At 41.1% G+C, this 19,584-nt stretch overlaps 1 protein-coding gene across 1 annotated transcript; it reads left to right on the plus strand.

Moving 5' to 3' along the window:
* Window positions 1-1,848: 1,848 nt before the first annotated feature.
* On the plus strand, window positions 1,849-19,515 carry LOC110089069 (stromelysin-1). Its single transcript, XM_072993637.2, has 10 exons — window positions 1,849-2,088; window positions 3,357-3,601; window positions 4,937-5,085; window positions 5,181-5,300; window positions 5,636-5,797; window positions 7,225-7,381; window positions 8,492-8,625; window positions 9,597-9,756; window positions 11,576-11,679; window positions 17,457-19,515. Exons 1-10 carry the CDS (start codon window positions 1,981-1,983, stop codon window positions 17,558-17,560), a joined length of 1,443 nt encoding a protein of 480 aa, XP_072849738.2. The 5' UTR covers window positions 1,849-1,980; the 3' UTR covers window positions 17,561-19,515.
* The last annotated feature ends 69 nt before the right edge of the window (window positions 19,516-19,584 follow it).

Below are 19,584 nucleotides of genomic sequence, written 5' to 3' on the forward strand. Positions count from 1 at the left end.
TGGGCAGGAAGCATTTTGGAAGTTGGCATGGCGCCTTTAACCTACAGATGGTTAAGGTAAGAGTGGGCAACTGTGGTTGGTCCAGAGTGAAATTCCCTGAACCAAAGCCAGGACATATTGACTTTTCCATTAGCATCACAAATAGATGGCACTGGGAGTTGGGGAGATGTTTTATCCCCATTTCAGATTTATAGCAGGGTGCTCAGAGAGGGCATGCGATGTTATAAGTCAGGTTTATGTTTCTGGGCAGCATGTGGGAAAGCAAGTCAGCTTTGAAAATGGTGCATCCTTGTGCCTTATATTTTAATGAGGAATTCTTCATCCTATCAAATGTTTGCACCAGGACAGCAGAATCTGGGAAATGGGCAGAGAGTCCATGCAGCCCATGAAGTGCGTGTTCCCCACTCCTACTTTATGGGGTTCCTGACAGATTCCTACATGTCACATTTTATAAGCCATTTCCATGCCACCCTCAGTCTGGGTCCTGTTCTCCATCCAGCCACTGTAAGTGAAGGTTGCTGAGAATGGGGAAATCAGTCTGCAGAAGTACTGCAGGCACAATTCAAAATGGTGGTTCTAACCCATATAGCCTATAAATGGCTTGGTATGAGCAATTCCAAGGGCCACGTCTCCATTTATGAGCCTGCCCAGGTTGTCAGGGGAGGCTTTTCTCTTGGCCCCATCACCTTCACAGGTGTTTTATGTGGGGATGCGGAGAGCCTTCTCCATCACTGCTGCCAGACTCTGGAACTCCCTCCCACTGGAGGCCAGGCTGACCCCATCTTTCCTCTCATTCTGCAAGCAGACAAAAGCCTTTCTCTTCACGCAAGCTTTCCCTCAGTGCCTGGCTGCCTGGCTGGGGGTTTTCAATAGATTGTTGTGTCTTATTGCTTTTAAGTGTGCTTTTAGCATTGATTTTACGACCTACTTTAAATATCACTTTTAGAATTGTATTTAAAATATTTGTATACTTACTGTTTGTAGCTTTTAGTTATTGTATCTTAATGATGTAGGCCACCTTGGGTCCTTTTTTAAGGAAAAAAGGCAAGGTAAAAAAAATAGGTGAGTCATAAGTTAGGTTGGGAAAGAGTTAAAAATATTTATTTATTTATTTGTTTGTTTGTTTGTTTGTTTGTTTGTTTAGTCGGTCTGATTTGAAAACAACGTGCATATTATATAAACTAGACCACTCAGATTTGGCAGATGTCACATGGAAACCCCTCAGTTTCATGTCCTCCATAGTAGCTGCCTTCTACGGACAATCTAAGGATAAGGCACTGTATCGTACACTCTGTGACAGAAGCACCTTAAAACTGCGCCCTGATTTTGTTAGTTTCCCTGATGATAAGGGTCATCTGTATAATCTGCACAGCCTCTTGTACAGTTTTAGATTTTTGGTTTAAGCCACTCAAATCATTTCCAGAATTGCGGTGTACTGAGTTGTTAACTTGCACTAATGAGGAAATACCTACTAGAAGGTTAAATGATGTCTCTGGGTTAAAACCATGGCCATTATTTGGCTGGGACAAAAGGTCATGCTCCTGGCCATGGAACCATTTCTGACAAATTTCTGTGCATCTGTTAACTCCTAATTCCTCTGAGACAGAGGGTATAATTCAGGAATACAAGGAATGCTTTCCCTGTCAAGATGTTTGAAGTCCAGTCTCTGGTATCTCCAGGTAAAGGAGGGTGGAGTGGGGGAATCCTGTTTGACCTCCAGTAATTTGCTGCCAGTTAATGAAAACAACAGCAAAGGGGACAATGATCTGACTCCATATAAAGCCATTTCCTGTATTCTTGGTACAGCAGGGAGAATTTTCGGAAAATGTATGCGAGATGCTTTGAGTCATAAGCCTGTGGATTTTATAGAATAACCATGAAGTATATATAGAGGAGGACTTGAGAGGCAGGAACAGATTCACAGACAGAGGCTGGAGTGGTCTGGAATTCTGCAACCGTAGCTCCGAAGTGACAGGCAAAATGAAGGACTTGCTACTCACGATGGCCTTCTATGGAGCACTTTCTTCTGCCTTGCCTGTAGTTCAAGATGGTGAACAAGCTGCAGAAAAGGACATGGAGTTTGCCAAGGTAAGGACTGAAGTCAGAGCTTGACAGAGGGGGGGGGAATGCATTTTTGGACTCCAACATCCAGAGTCCATTTTTGGACTCCAGCAGGGTGTCCTATTCCTAAAGGAATTCTGGGAACTATCAGCCAAACAAACATAACTTCTTTGTGACTGATTGAAGGTAGTATATGCTGGATGTAAGTGAGAAATAGAATGCAACCAGTAGATAAGTGGATAGCCACAGACGAGATGTGCTGAAGAAATGGATTCTCAGAACAGTCGCGTGTGATGATGGACTTCAGATATTTAAGTCCAAACCTACAGATGATCAAATATATTCATCCTGCATCCCGCTCATTTGTTTTGTAACAATCACAAGTTCTTCCCATGTACTCTTTTTTTAAAAAAAACAAACAAACTGCAAGTTCTTACAATAAAATGAATCTCAGCCATACCATTACAAGCTTCAGCTCCATCACAGGATTTCTGGTTGATGTAGGACCATTTTCTCCTCTCGTTTAGATCACAACGTTCATTTTTCTTAGACAACATAGCTAACATTGTTTAAGGTGTTTGCATCAGTTGCTGGATCTGTAAAATGGGTAGAATATAAAACATATCCTTCTGAAAGAGGCACATCATGGTTACCACTGATGGCTCTTATGACTTTAGCATAAATAATACATTGTGCATTTCTTTATAAAATGAGTCTCCTTCACTGAGTCTTGCAAGCCAAAGGAAGGATAGAAATAAGTTTGAACAATTTAGATACATAGAGGAAGGATATTAATAATACCACAGTGTATGTAAAAATAGCATCAGAAATAATCCTTAAAGAAGATTCTAATTCTATTTCTCTCCTCAAAATTAGCTACCCATTTCACCCGCTCCTCTGAATCCGTGTTGATAAAAGTGTCCCAACCAAAGGAAGCCAGAAACGAAAAGACAAGGAATCAGGCTTTTTTGGTGGTAGCCCCCAGTCTCTGGAATACAGAGATACAACATCCTTCTTAACGTTCAAGAATTTGTTGAAAACAGAACTATTCAAAGCTGCCTTCAATAACTGAGTCTTCCAGATGCTGTTAATATTAATATTTTAATATTTTATGTTTTTATTCTCTCTTCCCCTTTTTATGTTTTTTTTTTAAAAATCACCATATTGTTGCTATGTTATTGTTAGGTGGGTTCTTGTAAACTGCGCAGAGTAGCGCATGTACTAATGATGCAGTATATAAATCAAATAAACAACAGAAATAGATTCTGATTCTAATAACCTCATCTTTCCACCAGAAATTCATTGAACATTACTACCCTGATACAGAACCAACATCTGTTGCGAGAAACAAATTCAGAAGTAGTGTACCTGCTGAAAAAATAAGACAAATGCAGGCGTTTTGGGGGCTGGAAGTGACAGGCAAGCTGGATTCAAACACTCTGGATGCAATGAAGAAACCCAGGTGTGGGGTTCCTGATATAGGAGAATATAAGACTTTTGCTATGTCTCCAAAATGGAGAAAGAGAGACTTGACATATCGGTGAGTCTTGAATTAATTGTTTTTATCATTATAACTGCAACTGCTGTGGCTTCTAACAAAAAGGAGCCCAGGAAAGAGGGGTAGGCGAAGTCCTCTGCCGTCCAACAATTTCCATGAAGCCTAGACAGCATAACCAGTGGTGGGGTGGGCATGAAATTCCCACAATATCAAGAGAACTGCAGCTCCTCCACTCTGCTATAACAGAAAGCCCACGTTACAGGTGAGCCCAATGAAGTAGAGTTTTGGTACCGAAATCAGGTAGTGTAGTGCCCCCTTCACAGCTATCTGCTGGAAGACATAGTAAGAAAAGTGGGGAGGGGGAGTTAAGCTTCCAGGGTATTGTGCATCACAGCAAGATGGAAGATGTACTTGTTTGTATCCATGCACATATTCTTATGGAAAGGAAGGACCTTTGTGAGCTCATTGACTCATTTCACAATAATTCCGTACTCTCATGTTTTGCTTAAACCCAATTTCAATTTTGGTTCCAAAAGGTTACACCTAAGATTCAACACTACTGAATCTCAAACCAAAACATTGTCTAGACAAAGCTATTTCTCCGAGCAATAATAATAACATTCAGATTAATTAAGTTTATCTGTAGCAACAAAATGGCTGAAATCCTATTGCTCTGGGCAGTAAATTACACTAGACTAGGCATATTGAATCGGGGGGGGGGTTTGGTGAATCAACTCCTCCATACATTCCATTGATTCAGATGGCCCTCCTTTAGTTGTAACTTACTAGGCTAAGCAGCAGGATGTAAAAAAAAAAATTATATCACCTCTTATCCTCACTGCATTTCTAAAAGACAGGTTAGATTATGGGATAATGAGGAGACACCAGTGAGACCCTAGACCGAATTGTAGCTGACTATAGATGTTCTTGGATCAAAAAGAACACTTTGTGTTATTTTGTAACAGAGCAACTCAACATACTACAAGGCAATTCTAAATGTGAGGACAGCCCAAACAAATTGAACGTCAAATTGGTAGCAATTTGAGGACAGATGCAGCAGATAGCCTGCTCTTGCTCTGTGCCAAATTTGTGAAAGTTTGGAAAAAGGAGTTTCAAGGGATGGTGAAAGTATAAGAAATTAAGATATGGCAGGAGGGGAAGCCTGCCCAAATGGCCAGGTTTTAAATTTATTCCTGAAAACACCCAGAGGGAGCCAGGCGGATTTCTACTGGCAAGTTGTTCCAAAGGTGAGGGGCCACTGCTGAGGAGGTCCAGTTCTTTCCTTCCAGGCTTCCCTCGGTGTTATTTGAAAGAGTCCAGGGGCTGAAATACTGATCCTCAAAACTTTCAATACACTTACAACTGTACATTTTGTAGAATTCAAAACTACACACCCGACATGAATACTAAAGATGTTGACCATGCAATTGAAAGAGCCTGGAAACTGTGGAGTGATGTGACCCCACTGACCTTCACCAGGGTTTATGGAGACTCTGCAGATATAGAGATCTCTTTTGCCTCTGGATGTAAGTAAATCACACACACACAAAAAAGCCATGGAACAATTATCCAATGTCTTCAACAGGAGACTCATGCATCTTCCTTCCTTCCTTCTTTTAAGCCCACGGAGACTATATTCCCTTCGATGGACCAGGTCAGCAACTGGCTCATGCATTTTCACCTGCTTATGGTGGAAATGTCCATTTTGATGAGGCTGAAACCTGGACAAAGGATCTAAAAGGTACTGTCATGTCTTTTATTAATGCAGTACATTGAAATGGCTACAATGGCTACTAGATATTACAAGTGCGGATCTGAAACTGTCAAAAGACATTTTGCTTTTTCTTTCAGCTTAGAACCATTAAAAAAGGCAAAAAAATATGATGGATAGTAGCATTCTCCACTTTATGATGGAGGTGCAACATCTGTCTTTGCAAGTCCCAATACTTATCTCAGGTGAGTATTGGGAGTTGCAAAGACCACATTCTTCAAGCAGCCCATCTCCCAGGATTTTCTCATGGTCTTCCGGCCAAAGGCATTTCATGAGTGTTCATGCTCTTCCTGTCTCCTTTTAAGGAACTAATCTTTTTCTTGTGGCTGCTCATGAGTTTGGCCACTCCTTGGGTCTTCACCATTCCGATGTTCTGGGGGCTCTCATGTTTTCAACCTACCAACCCGTGGAGCCACAAAACCTAAAGCTCCATAGAGATGACACAGAAGGCATCCAGCAACTTTATGGTAAGCACACGTGCTCAGTTTTGGATGGTTTCCAGGTAAAATCATTGCACTGAGAGTTATTCGAGGTGATGCTTCATGTGTAGGATTAGATGTAAGGTCAGAAACTATCCCAAGTCCACCCGGAGAACAGTCAGCTTGAGAAAGATATGGTGAAGAATCTCTATTCCAAACTTGGTGCTGTGCCTAAGAAGCCGCATCTTCTTCCTGTTGGAAAAATGGCTTTGAGAGACTGAGACAAAATATAAATAATAACCTTTATCTAGTTCTCTTAGGAAAAGGGTAAACAGGACATCCTAAGAAAGCAATAAAAGTACTAAAACTACTCAACTCCGAGTGCTCACTGGAAGGACAGATCCTAAAGCTGAGGCTCCAATACTTTGGCCATCTCATGAGAAGAGAAGACTCCCTGGAAAAGACCCTGATGTTGAGAAAGTGTGAAGACAAGAGGAAAAGGGGACGACAGAGGACGAGATGGTTGGACAGTGTCTGCGAAGCTACCAACATGAATTTGACCAAACTCCGGGAGGCGGTAGAAGACAGGAGGGCCTGGCGTGCTCTGGTCCATGGGGTCACAAAGAGTCGGCCACGACTTAATGACTAAACAACAACAACTGCTAAAACTACAGTTCAAAACATACCAAACAGTAAAGGGAATTAATGGTGGCGGCAGCTCAGGCAATGCCCACAAACTCAGGCAAGCACACACAGTCTCTGCCTCGCTCTGTTAGTCAGCACTATTGAAGGGTAAAGGGGAGGGAGAGAGACAAAGCTTTATAGAGCCTCATTAATTATAAGGTACAGGTGAGGTCTTTAAGGATATTAACCCAGTGTGGGTAGAATGTTACATCTTGCATTATACCAACACTTCCCCCAAACAGTTTCAAATGAATGATGAATTCATATTTTGTGTTCTTCCATAATATCCATGTTACTCCTATGACAATGTATCCAAATACATATTTATGTTTATGATCCAGCCCAGCTTTTATCAAGGAGTGGTGTTTACTTGTGAGTAAACATGCCTGGAGCTGAACTGTGAGCCCCTTACCGATTTTCTTGCTTGGGAAGTATTCTTGACATGGCTTCTAGTCCCTGTGAAATCCACCCAAGTGTTTCTTAACAGCAAAACTTGAAAGTTAGATGTTGTGATGACAATACCCCTGCAAGAGTGGTCAGAGGGCTTGTTGGCCAAAGAAGGAGCCCTTCCAAGGAGCTGGACTTCTGGGGGATTCTAAGAGTTTCAATCTTTTAGAAAAAATCCAGCTCCAAATAACTGTATGAGATTTACAGAGGATGCAATTATGTCAGACCAGTTTCGGATGTGAGGAACTGGCAGGCCAATGTCTTCGAATCAAGCTTCTTTCAGCTTCTCTCCTCTATGTTTTTCCAAATCCTGTTTTTCCTGGCTTCTTGACCTCTTCTCCAAGGAACTCCTGGAGATTATGACGGTGGTGGTGACGGTGACGATGACCTTTCGCCAACAAATATTCCAGAAGTAATACTTTTGACAGATTTGTGTGACCCACACCTGGCTTTTGATGCTGTCACTACTCTACGGGGTGAAATACTATTCTTCAAAGACAGGTAAATTCACAGGTGGTGGTGGGGGCACCTCAAGCTGTGCTCTCCCAACACCAGCTATGCATTGCCTGACAGTTAATTAACTAACAATGGATTTACAGAGCAGTTCTCACCATTGTGGAAGGAATCTTGGGAGGAGCTGCCTATTCCAAAGCCTTAATAGGCTTGGGCAGACAAGGTGGAAGGGAAGTAGGAGCAAGGTTTTAAGTATTCCCGTTATTTTCTTCTTTGATTATTTCCTTCCCATTAGAATTTGGGGGAAGGGAAGGGACTGGAATACAGATTTTTCCCAATGCCAGGGGCGTGTTTGGGAACCACAAGGAATTGGTTCCCAACGTTGAGTTCCAGGATGTTCTTGAACTAATGGTCCCAGAAGCCTTTGCCACCAGCTGGCTGAGATTTCTGGGAGTTGTAGTCCAAGAACATCTGGGGACACAAAGTTGAGAACCACTGCACTAGGGCTTTGGATTCTGCAGCTCCAAAGCCACTCCCAACCTACCCATGATGGACTTCGTGGTCCAACCCCTTTTGCTTTTATCAACCTCTCCAGAGTTGGAAAGGCAAGGTTTTTGGAACTTTCTGTTCCCCTCTGGGAACAGATATCTGTATCTCAATCGTGGAGATCTCATCTACCCTGTGACCATGGAGACACCCATTCACCATATCATCCTGAACATGCCTGATCTTATTTGGTTTCTAGAGATCAGCAAATCTGAGTTTAGTTGGTACTTGGATGGAAACTCATTCTGGAATAGCAGCTGTTTAATTGGAGAGGGGGCAGTGCTCACTCATGCAGAGAGACCTGGGTTGAATCCCTGGTATTTCTAGATCAAGATAAGAAAAAATTCCTGGGATGCTGGAAAGCCACTGCCAATCACAGTACTGGGCTAGATCGCCTAATGGCAACTCAACATATAAGGCAGTTTCCAAGGTTCTTAAGGAAAATTTCACACAATTTAATTTACCATCTCTGCCTTTCTCTATGAGGTAGGGTTTACAGAATTCAGAATGCTGTATTTAATCATTAAATAGCAAGAACAAAATATTACTAGCAGGAGGGTTGGTTTATTACGAGGCAAATAAATGTTTCTATTGATTTTCTCCCCCACTCAGCTTTATGTGGCGGAAGTTTCCCCATACAAAAGAGATTGAAAAAAACAGCATTTCTTCTTTCTGGGTCACTCTGAGCAGCAGCATAGATGCTGCCTATGAAGTTGAAGAGGACGACATGGTCTATCTTTTTAAAGGTAAATTTCTCATGCTGCAAACATATCATTTCAGTCTAAATGACCAATCTGGTTGGGTGAAGGAGAGGACATCCTGCTATTGAATTAAAGGAGTTGTGCCAAATGACACCAGAAAGAGTCATGACATAGTGGGTGAAATACAAGGATAAATCATAACTAGAGTAGGCCCATTGAATCACTGGAGATTTGGTGACCAAGCTCCTTCATAAATTCCTCAGATTCAGTGAACCTACTCTTGGATTTCAGCCATTGTTGCATGAAGCCTCAATGTCTGATTTCAGCAGATATCTTGCTTGTTAGTAGCCTCACATATCTTGGTAAACCAATGGCAGAAAAATACAGGACAAGTGTTATGTATTACAAGTGCAACCTCTAAACTCCAAGTTATCCTCATAAGCATTCTTCTCTTTGACTGAGGGGACTGTGCGTGATTTACTGCTGGTATTGATTCTGCTTGTGAGTTTGGAAGGATGATTTTACATATGTGTGTGGAACCGGGGGTATTACTCCACAGACTCATAGAAATTGTTCCATGTCTTGACTGGGTTATTTGTTTCTTGTTTAAATCACCAGCAAGTTCTGTGTTCTCTCTCTCTCTCTCTCTCTCTCTCTCTCTCTCTCTTTGTGTGTGTATGTGTGTGTGTGCAAATCACACTGGAAAAAAGGCATTTGATCATTATAGAAGGAGGTGGAGGATTCTGTAGATTTTAGTCCCAGGAGGTATTTCTTTCCAACTTGGCTTAAGGGTTTTTATAACTAAAACTAAAACTATAACTTTTATGGCAAAGGCCACTAATATATCCAAACCACCATCCACTCGCCCTTGTTTCTGAACAGAAAATGTCCAGAATTTGAAAGCACTCCATTGATCATTCTTGTGCATTGCAACCACTACAACTTTTAATAAACATTTAATCCTCTATTCAAACCTCTTTCAATATTTTTCCTTGCTTTGTTTTTTTTCCAAACAGGAAGCAAATATTGGGCTACCAAGGCAAATATTATGGAACCAGGTTTTCCTGAGAACATTCACAAATTTGGTTTCCCTCAAACTGTCAAGAAAGTAGACGCAGCTCTTTATGATGAAAACTCAAAGAAAATATATTTCTTTTCAGGTGACCAATATTGGAGGTAAGGGAGAATCATAAGAAATCGCTGAGTGTTGGTAGTGGCAGTATCTATATGAGCCTGCTACAAAGAGGGAGGATAGTATTTGGTGAAGTATATGATATGGTAGATTAAGCCAAAACTAGTTAAATGTTGTTTGTTTTAGATTATACTGGATAATCCTGAAGTTTTGTCTGTAAAATATTTGCAGGTGCAATAGAAAAAAAGCAAATTTACATGAAATGTGCACTAGGGTTACAGTTCTTGAAACTTTACCACACATCCCAGAAACAAAAAAAAAATTGGTCTTGTAAGGAACACACAACATTTTCATCAGGTGGATCCAGAAGGAGTGATGCTTAGAGCACACCCAATGAAATGCATGGACCTTAATTTAGTTATGGCTAACTCATTTCATTCAGTCAAATAGTTATATTCTACAAAGTGTAGATCAGTGATTCCCAGTCTTGGATTTCCAGATATTCTTGGACTTCCCAGAAATTCTGGCCAGCGCCAGAATTTGGCACTGGGGACCCAAGAGTGGGTACCATTCTTCAAGTTCCAGCCATGTATACTAGGACTGCTGTATCTGTGGGGGATCAGCTCCAAGCCCCCACTGTAGATGCTGAGAAATGCGGAAAGATCAAATGCTATACATTACATAGTCTCTGGCTCCCTCTATTGGCCAGTTCTGGAAAATACACTGTGGAAATATAAATAGGTACAGTGGTACCCCGCATAGCGACAATAATCTGTTCCAGATAAATCGTCGCTATCCAGAAACGTCGCTATACAGGGCAAAAAACCCCATAGGAACGCATTAAACCCTGTTTAATGCGTTCCTATGGGGACAAAACTCACCATTATGCAAAGATTCCCCATACGGCTGCCATTTTCACCGCCTCAGTAAGTGAGGAATCGGCGTGAAAACGCTGCAGGAGGCCATTTTCTTGATGCGGCGGCCATTTTGGAACCGCCAATCAGCTGTTTCCCAAACATCGCAATGCGAAGATTGGTAAGCGAAATGCTTACTGATCATTGCAATGCAATGTTTTACCTATTAAAACATCGCAATGCAATTGCAAAAACGATCCCAAAATCCGCATCGCTATGCGGATTTGTCGTTAAATGGTGCACTCGCACCACTGTATTTCGGGGGGGGGCATTTACTATTTTCAGCAAGCGGATAGGTGAGTCCTACTGTATTTATAATTTCCAGTATGAAAAGGGCAAGCTTAGAGGTGCCAATGATTGCTGATTGCTCATCATAGACATATCATAGGCATCCTTCAGTCTCGAGAGACTATGGTAATGTGCTCTGTATGGAGTACTTCGACACTGTATGCGAAGCTGGAATGTCCTCTCCAGAGCATGAAGCCTGGGTAAAATAATATGTAGGATAGGTTGTTATCCAACCAACAAATCCCCCCTTTCCATGTTGCTGAAATAGTCCAATGGAAAGGCAAGAGTCAATACAACTGGTTCCAGCGATGTCGCAGGAGTTGACAGAATGACAAGAACTGTCTCGGGGACGCCGGCTCCAGATTTTGACTCCTGAAGCCTTTTCCATCAGTGGATATAGCCACAAGCCAGTGGAGGTTTGAAATCAGAGTTTTCCTTCTCCTAGATGGGCTGCCTTCCCAGACTGACGAGTCCCACCTAACTGCCCATAAACCATGAAACAGCTTGCAGAGAGGGAGTCCCAAATATATTTAGTAAATGAAGCAATAAGGAAAGGCTTTTCATTCAACCCTTGAGTTCTGGTGATGTTAATATTGACAACTGCCATGCCAGAAAAGGCACCATTTCATCTATATTCATTCTGAACCTGTTCTTTCTTTAGATATGATAAAGCCACCAATTCCATGGAGGAGGGCTATCCAAGAAAGATAGTGATGGATTTTGATAACATGGGGTCTCAAGTGGATGCCGCTTTACAACATAATGGTAAGCACTGGACAAGCTTCACAACTATCTGGATATTGAAGCAACAACTCCTTCCTCTGCTACCAAAGGTTTGACGTAATCATTGCCATGCTGACTTTGGATGCAGCCACTCTAAGCAATTATTGTGTTGCATTGAAATGTGTGTGTCTTCAAGAACTGATCTGGAAATATATTGAAAGATCGTTGACCCAAAAGGCGGGACAGAGTCCCGCAGAAGTTAGTATAATAAACTGTCCATGTTTGAATTACAATAGATACTTAACCAAAACTTGAAGGATCTCAACCAAGCTACAGTCTGTATTAAAGATTCTCCAGACTCCAGACAGAGCACCAAGTAGGGCACGCATCTAGGTAGTCCTAACAATTTGCATAAGAAGGAGGATTGTAGCTGTTCTATCTATCTATCCATAGCCTTTTCCCAAATTGGGAAACCATAGAGGGTTTGTGGAATAATTTTGGACTTGAAAACTTGTAATGCTGCTGGGACAAAACGGTTTCCTGAATTATAGTAAAAACATCGAATGGATTGAGTAGTGATCCTAGCTGCGTTTATAGCCATTTTTCAATGGGAGACTCAAGAGTGTTTATAATGAAAAAGAACACCTAAGTACTCATACCATTTAACCTGTTCTATGTGGTTTCCATTTAGGTTCCATTGAAATTATTTCCATGTTTTGGCAAAAATGAGTATTAATTTATTATAAATTAATTGCATTTTGTTTTGGCAAAAATGAATATTAATTTATTGCAAATTAATTGCATTTTATTTTTGCTCAGATACTCTGCACATCCACTAACGAGGCATTTTAGGCCTGAACGAGTGTGGGAAATGATGACTGCATCATCCGCATAGAGTAGTATCGGGATGGGACGAGTTCCCAATTTGGGAGGGTTTCAGAAATATCCAATCATCTTTTCCCACCCTGGCATTGAAATCACCTACCAAGATGAACCCAGCCAGTGGGGACCTCCTTTCAAGGTCCTCTCTGCATTTGGTTAAGGAGTTACACTTTTGAAACAGCTGTAGATTATTAAGACCCCGGGGGTATGTATATGTTGACTAGAATCAATACTTTGTTAGGAGTACAAATCTTAACAGCCAATAGGTGACACTGAGGGATAGGCAATCCAATATACTCTGAACTTAGGAAAGTTTTAACTATTACAGCTAGGCCAGCAGTTGGTCTCCCTTTGTTATTGACCTTAATTGCAGGTTACACCTTATACCCTCCTAGCAGCACTTGGTCTACAGCCCATGTTTCCTGTAATAGTATAATATCATATTTTTTGAAGTAATTCACAAATGAGCTATATTTACATTTACCCTTCCAGCCTGCTATGTTCCATGAAAGAATTTTAAATGAAGTTCTATTTCCAGGAATTAAGGAGAAGTTATTCAGTCAATTCTCAGCTTGTAGGTTGGTAAGGAAATCTAGATTTGTGGCTTCTGGAAGTGAGTTTACTGGGTATTGAAATAGCAGATCATCTGCTGCGGGTCTTCCTGGATGGGTTTGTGCTACTCCCACAATGTTGGGAATGGAGTAGAGGTGAGTAGGTGCTCTGACTAGGGGCTGATGCAGACCAGAGGGAGCTAAAGGAATGGAGAGTGGCATGGAAAATTCAATGATAGATGAAGGATCAGCTGGCATGGTGGTGCCCTCTGCGGCATGAGGAATCGGAGGTGACATAGGGATTTCTGTGATGTTAATTAAGTTGGTCCTCACTTTCTCCAGGCTAGTGATAATCTTCATTTGTTCCTTCCTGGGCAAATCTTTAAAAGCGGTCATGGCTTCTTCCACAAGTTCATCTCCATCAATATCCAGTTGCATCAGTAAGTCCTTGGATGGTGATTCAGATGTGTCCTGACCAGTTACCATCTGAGTAATGCTGTTTACCTGCTTTGCAACGCTGCCCCAGTTGTGAATCTTTGCAGCTGCCCAAGTTGGGAGTCTTCCCCTGGACCTTGAAGAGTTCTAGAGTAGACTCAATTTGAAATGTTTGTATCATCCCAGCTGCTGGCATTATTGTTGAGCTATGCACAGCTGGGAACCCTCTTAAATTTACTAGAGATTCTTCCAAGGACTTGATCAGGCTTATCCAGGGAGACTAGTTCTCTGACTGCTGGTTGAGATGCAGCTGGTTGCTGCTGTAATCTTTCCTGTTGCTGCTGTGCTATGAGCTGACCTCCGTCTACATTGTGTTTTGACGAGAGCCGTTAGCTGTGGCCTTGTGGTCAGGGGAGGAGTAGCTAGTACTGTTTGCTCCACAGAAGTTTGTTGTGTCTATTTTATATCTGGATCTGGAGACACATCTGAAAAGACTCTTTTTGTTGCAATGGAGAAGGTGCTCAGAATTCTTTCCATCCTGCAAAGCATGACGGGATCGTGGGCTTGTAAAACTCCATCCGTAGCCTTAGTATATAGCGTTCGTAGGAAGATAAGCGATCAATAGATTTCAGATCAAGTTGGCTCACCTCTGTTCACAACAATTTACTCAGGGTGATTGCCTTTTTGTCCATTTCCCGTTATTTATATGATTGTCCGTCACTTCTGTAATTATTTGAGTTACGACAAGGCATCCAGAAGCGGTTGTTTTGACTATGTTTGGTTTAAAGGAGTCTTGTGTCGTTTCCTCTCTGGTGGGATGGGCTCCTTTACTTTACCCCTGTGCCTGGAGCTGTTGGATGTGGGGGTGTGGAGATTCTTTTCCCGTTTGTTTCAGTAAGTCCTGGAGGGAGTCCAACTGGTCGGCAATATGCTGGATTTTCTTTTCTTTTATAGGGTTAGGATTGGGGACAGGGGACATGGGATTAAACAGAGGTTCTAAATCAACATGAATATTTTACAATATTCATTCTTATCTATTACATTTCAATGATACATAAGTTTCCAGTGCAACTAATTTATAATAAATATTCTAATTCTAAATTGATCTTAGGCTTTCAATTATCAAATAATAATTTACATTCTATTTCTAAGCCAATCATAAATTTATGCCAACAATCTTCATGATTCGTCTTTCTTGTTGAGTCTAGTCACTCTGATAGTTTGTCATCTCTGCCAGATCCAGGATTTTTTTACTATTAACTCATCTTGAGATGGATTCTCTAGGTCTTTCCAGTGTTTAGCTAAAAGAATTCTTGCAGCTGTCAAGATATGGATAACTAAATAATTTTCTGTTAGGTCTATTGAATCCAGGATTATATTTAGAAGAAAAAATTCAGGGGTTACAGTTATCGGAATCTGTAAAACCTCATGCAAAAGCATTTCAACCCTTTCCGAAGATTTTTGGGCTTTTCCACATGACCACCACATATGATAAAAAGAACATTCTTATTGTTTAAATCTCCAACAGAGATTTAAATCTCCAACAGAAATTTTAACATATATTTTGACTAATTTTGTGGGAGTTATATACCATCTATAAAACATTTTCTATATATTTTCTTTAAAAGCTACTTAGTGAGTTTTATATTGTTTTTCCGTATTTGTTCCCACTGATCCAAACTTATATTGTGCCCAGCGTTCTGTGCTCATCTTATCATACATTCTTTAACCACGTCCTCCTGAGTATCAAAATCTAAAGTCATTTAAAGTACAGGCCTTCACAGAAGATATACTTAGAGTGGTAGAAGATCCACAAGAATCAACTATAGCTTTTATGAAAGAATTAAAAGAGTTTGGAGAAATGGCGGGTCTGAAAATAAACCACAGAAAGACAAAAATGTATCTAAAAACATGCAATGTAAAGAAATTGATGACCTCTTGCTTGAATCTTACAAATTTTCAGGAGCGAAAGAAAGTAAAATATGTTGGAATAAATTTTACAAAAAAACCCACCAAGTACCTAAATGAAAGGTAATTATGTGAAACTGATGGAAGAAATAAAGAAAGATTTGATCAGATGGAGAAATTTACAATTAACAATGATGGGCAGAATTGCAACAGTCAAAAACAGCAATATGCTGGATTTTCTGATAGATAGCCTTCACTGTAGCTCTGCAGTGCTCCCCCATTAATCTCAATAGCTGGAGATCTATCACCCCCTTATCCACCAGGGTCAATAAACCTTCGCCCTCCTCTGTGGTTCCTAACCCTTCACCAGCTTGAATGCATACAGTTTGTCTCATAGATGGTCCTGCTGTTTTCGAGTCAGTAAGAGAAAGTTTCAATAATAGAAACTTTTTCTCATTAGATTCCTGAGACTCTAATGAGACTCTTATTTCGAGTGGTGTTTATAGCTGACTCACTTACAGTGTCCCTCACAAATAGGTCCACCTGATCTAGCCACAGCTGTTTAGCGACCTTGGGAGGAGAGTTAGAAGCAGTTCGCTGTTGTTTCTTCTTCTTCCCCATTATGCCGGTTCTTTGAGCTCCAATAATTCACAGTAATCCTGGTGTTTAAAAGTCAATTTAGGCCACCACTGCAGTGGTACCCTCAGGACACCCCAACAGTATGATGAGAAAATAGAAATGCCTGAGTGTAAGGTTGAAATAAATAGGGATTAAAAAAAGGAGCGAGCCACAGGACAGTTGTCATCACTGAGTGGCCATCTTCCTTTGGGTCAATGGTCCTCTTGAAAAAATTGAAATCAATTGGTATAGATACGACTACCTTGGAGCACTAAGTCAAGAGCTAGCTTTCCAAATTATTAAAAGAAGAATTTTGGATATTGAATTCCAGGACCTTTGTACTGGTGCCAATAAATTATGTTCACCATTGTTTTTCCATATTCCTCCTAAAATGGGTAAACCTGCTGCCTACCTTTCCTTGTTCAAATGCCCCCCAAAACATAAGGCCTTTTCTTTGGCCAATTGCAATGTCATGCCTACTGCTATATTATATGGCAGATTTAATGCAGTTCCCTATTCTGAAAGGCACTGCCCAGGTGAACAGGGGGTGCTGTAAACCCTTGTTCATATGCTTTGGCACTGCCTGCTTCACTCGATCGGCCGATCAAGGTTAATAGCCCCAATTTTATTAAAACTGGAAGGGAGGTCAGATCTGGATAAAGTTCGCTATATGCTGAAGGCCGAGATGACTGACATTGCAGAAAGAGTCGCAGACTTCCTTGATACTATTGTTAGGAGACGAAGCGTTGTCCCTTTAAGGATGTCTAACACTTTTCTGCTCTCTTGATGCCTATATATGTAGTTACCTAACAAACCACGTGACTTGTTTTCTTAGCCTTGGCAGGAACAAAATAACTGAGAGCACCTTGAGCACGCTTTCACTGGCTGAATACCAGCGAGAGACTGACCTGAACTTGATGTGCTTCTTGTTCTGTAGATCAAAGGAAGTGGCCAATAAATTTAGATGGCATTTGAATATATCTGTCTAAATCCAGTGGTTAGTCGCACATAGAGTGGACCCAATGAATAAATGGGAAATTATCATGTCAGTATGGCTCACAGTATTGAGTCAACAAGTCTTCTCTGGTTCAGTTTAACTACTGGATCTATCTATCTGTCTGTCTGCCTGCCTGCCTGCCTGCCTGTCTGTCTGTCTGCCTGCCTGCCTGTCTGTCTGCCTGCCTGCCTGCCTGTCTGCCTGTCTGCTTGTCTGTCTGTCTCTCTGTCCTGGTGTAGAGCCAAGGCAGTGTAAACAAAATTTAAAACCAATGCAGTTCCCCATCCTTACCTTTTTTTTTTTTCATTGAGACACAGGATGATGTGAACGAAGTGAATGAAGCATACTTTGAAAACTCTATGAGGGTCCCAATCACTTGGAAGTAGATTGCTGGTACATGACATAATAACTTTTTCACTCTCTTTTAGGACGTTTCTATTTATTCAGTGGCTCCATACAACATGAATTTGACAGCAAAACCAAACAATTTCTTGATCTAAAGAAGTCCAACAATTGGTTTCGTTGCAAATGAAACCAGGAAAGGGTGGAGTCACCCAGAATAAGGGAGTTTCTGCTTCAGCAGGTGTCCAGCACAGACCTTGGACATCTTTCAGTCTGTTCTGTGCTTTTGGTCCATGGAAAATAATCAGGGAAAAAATGATATTTATTTTTAATACGATGGAAAAAGTCTAAGTGTATATAATATAAATTCATATTGTTATCTATTAAAATTGATATATAACAATGTCTTAATGTGTGTGTTGCTAAGTAATAAAACAATTTATCTTTCTGTAGAAGGTATCTTGGAATATTTTAGTATGTATGTGTTGAGCAGGAGGTTGTATTCGATGGCCTTATAGGCCCTTTCCAACTCAATGATTCTATGACTTGCCCTCCAAAGCACAGCACAGCATGTTGTTCCCACGGCAGCACTGCTTTTAACTATAGGGTTTCCATTTTGCCATCACAGCTAATGGACAGTGATTTTTATTTTATTTATTTATTAGATTTATACCCCGCACCATCTGGCAGCCAGGCCACTCTGGGCGGCTAAAAACAACAAGACAAACAACACAAGGTCAAAACACGATAAAAATAAGATAATACAAACATTCAACAGATACAATACCTAGTAGGATAAATTAAAACAGATGGCCGTGAAGATGATAAAAAGGATGATGAGAGGATGGCAAAAAGGATGATAAAAGGGAAGCTGAGATATCAAAAACCTAATGCTCAGGGAAAGCTTGGCAGAAGAGCCAAGTCTTCAATGCTCATTTAAACCCATCCAGCAAGGATGCCAGGCGGATCTCCATGGACAGGTTGTTCCACAGGCGGGGGTCGACCGCTGAGAAGTTTCTTATTCTTTCCCTCTGGGCCTCCTTGAATGAAGGGCAGACAGATTGGAGAAGATATGAAATTTCATCACCTCAGTTATTAATCTGGCCACTGAATTCAGGGCCAGCTGTAGTCTCCGCATCAACCTCAAGGGTAGACCCAATGTAGAGAGCACCGCAGTGGTCTGTTCTTGAGATTACGAGTACATGACTCAAAGTCGTGAGTACCCCCGCATCTAGATAGGGACGCAGCTGGGCAATCTTCTGGAGATGGAAATGGGCTGCCCTGACCACAGGTATCACCTGGGTTTCCATGGTGAGATCTGGGTCTAGACAGATGCCCAAGCTGCTGATAGACTTCCCTCCTTTTTCAAACAGCATACTGTATAAGTGAATGACTGGCCACCTTCACCAGATTTTACAGAAGGTTTCTAAGATCTATCTGAAAGTGAGGCTGAATTTTATAGGTTACCTTTTTGAAATAACGTTGAAAGGGGCTAGAAAGATGAGATGATTATATTCAGAAAATGCCATACTACCAGGCTTGACAGGTCTGACAAGAAGTAAATTGAATGAGAACAAACTTATCATGCCATTTTGTGCTTTTTATTGAAATTTGTCTTTTTTTTTAATTCTCTGCCAGGGATTAATTCTTTCAGAGATTATGTTCTTAGTCCACATGCAATTAGTTCCCACTGCTTTCTACAGCATTGTCTCTTGATACTGTTACATACAGCACTGATGTTACCTGTCTGTCATGGGTTTGGAGGGAAAGTTCCATCCTATGGGGAGTGGAAGGCGGGACATCAGGAGGAGGGGCTGTACTGTATATATATGTGAAGCCTGTGTGGAGAAGTTGGGAGAAGCTGGAGGAAGAGCTGAGAGAAGAAGCTTGAGTGGGAGTCTGTGTGTCAGACAGGGTACTACTGTGTGTCAGTCAGTACCAACCTGATAGGTTCAGGTGTCTGTATGGTTAGCCAGAACTGATAGGTTCAGGGTCTGTGCTTCAAGTTAAGTGTTCTGTGTGAACCAAACTGTGTGTATGTATGATTGAGACTAAGCCACGTTACTGTATCTTATTCACCTGATCATTTTATTTTTCCCTGTGTGTTATTTAATAAACCTTGTTCTTTTATTTGTTAAAAATCCATCCCTGGTCTGTGTGACTTCTTATAGGGAATGGTTGGTGGCAGCTTAGTGAAACTGTGGCATATCCCAG

Source organism: Pogona vitticeps, chromosome 3 (genome assembly GCF_051106095.1).
Source record: "Pogona vitticeps strain Pit_001003342236 chromosome 3, PviZW2.1, whole genome shotgun sequence".
Taxonomy (NCBI): domain Eukaryota; kingdom Metazoa; phylum Chordata; class Lepidosauria; order Squamata; family Agamidae; genus Pogona; species Pogona vitticeps.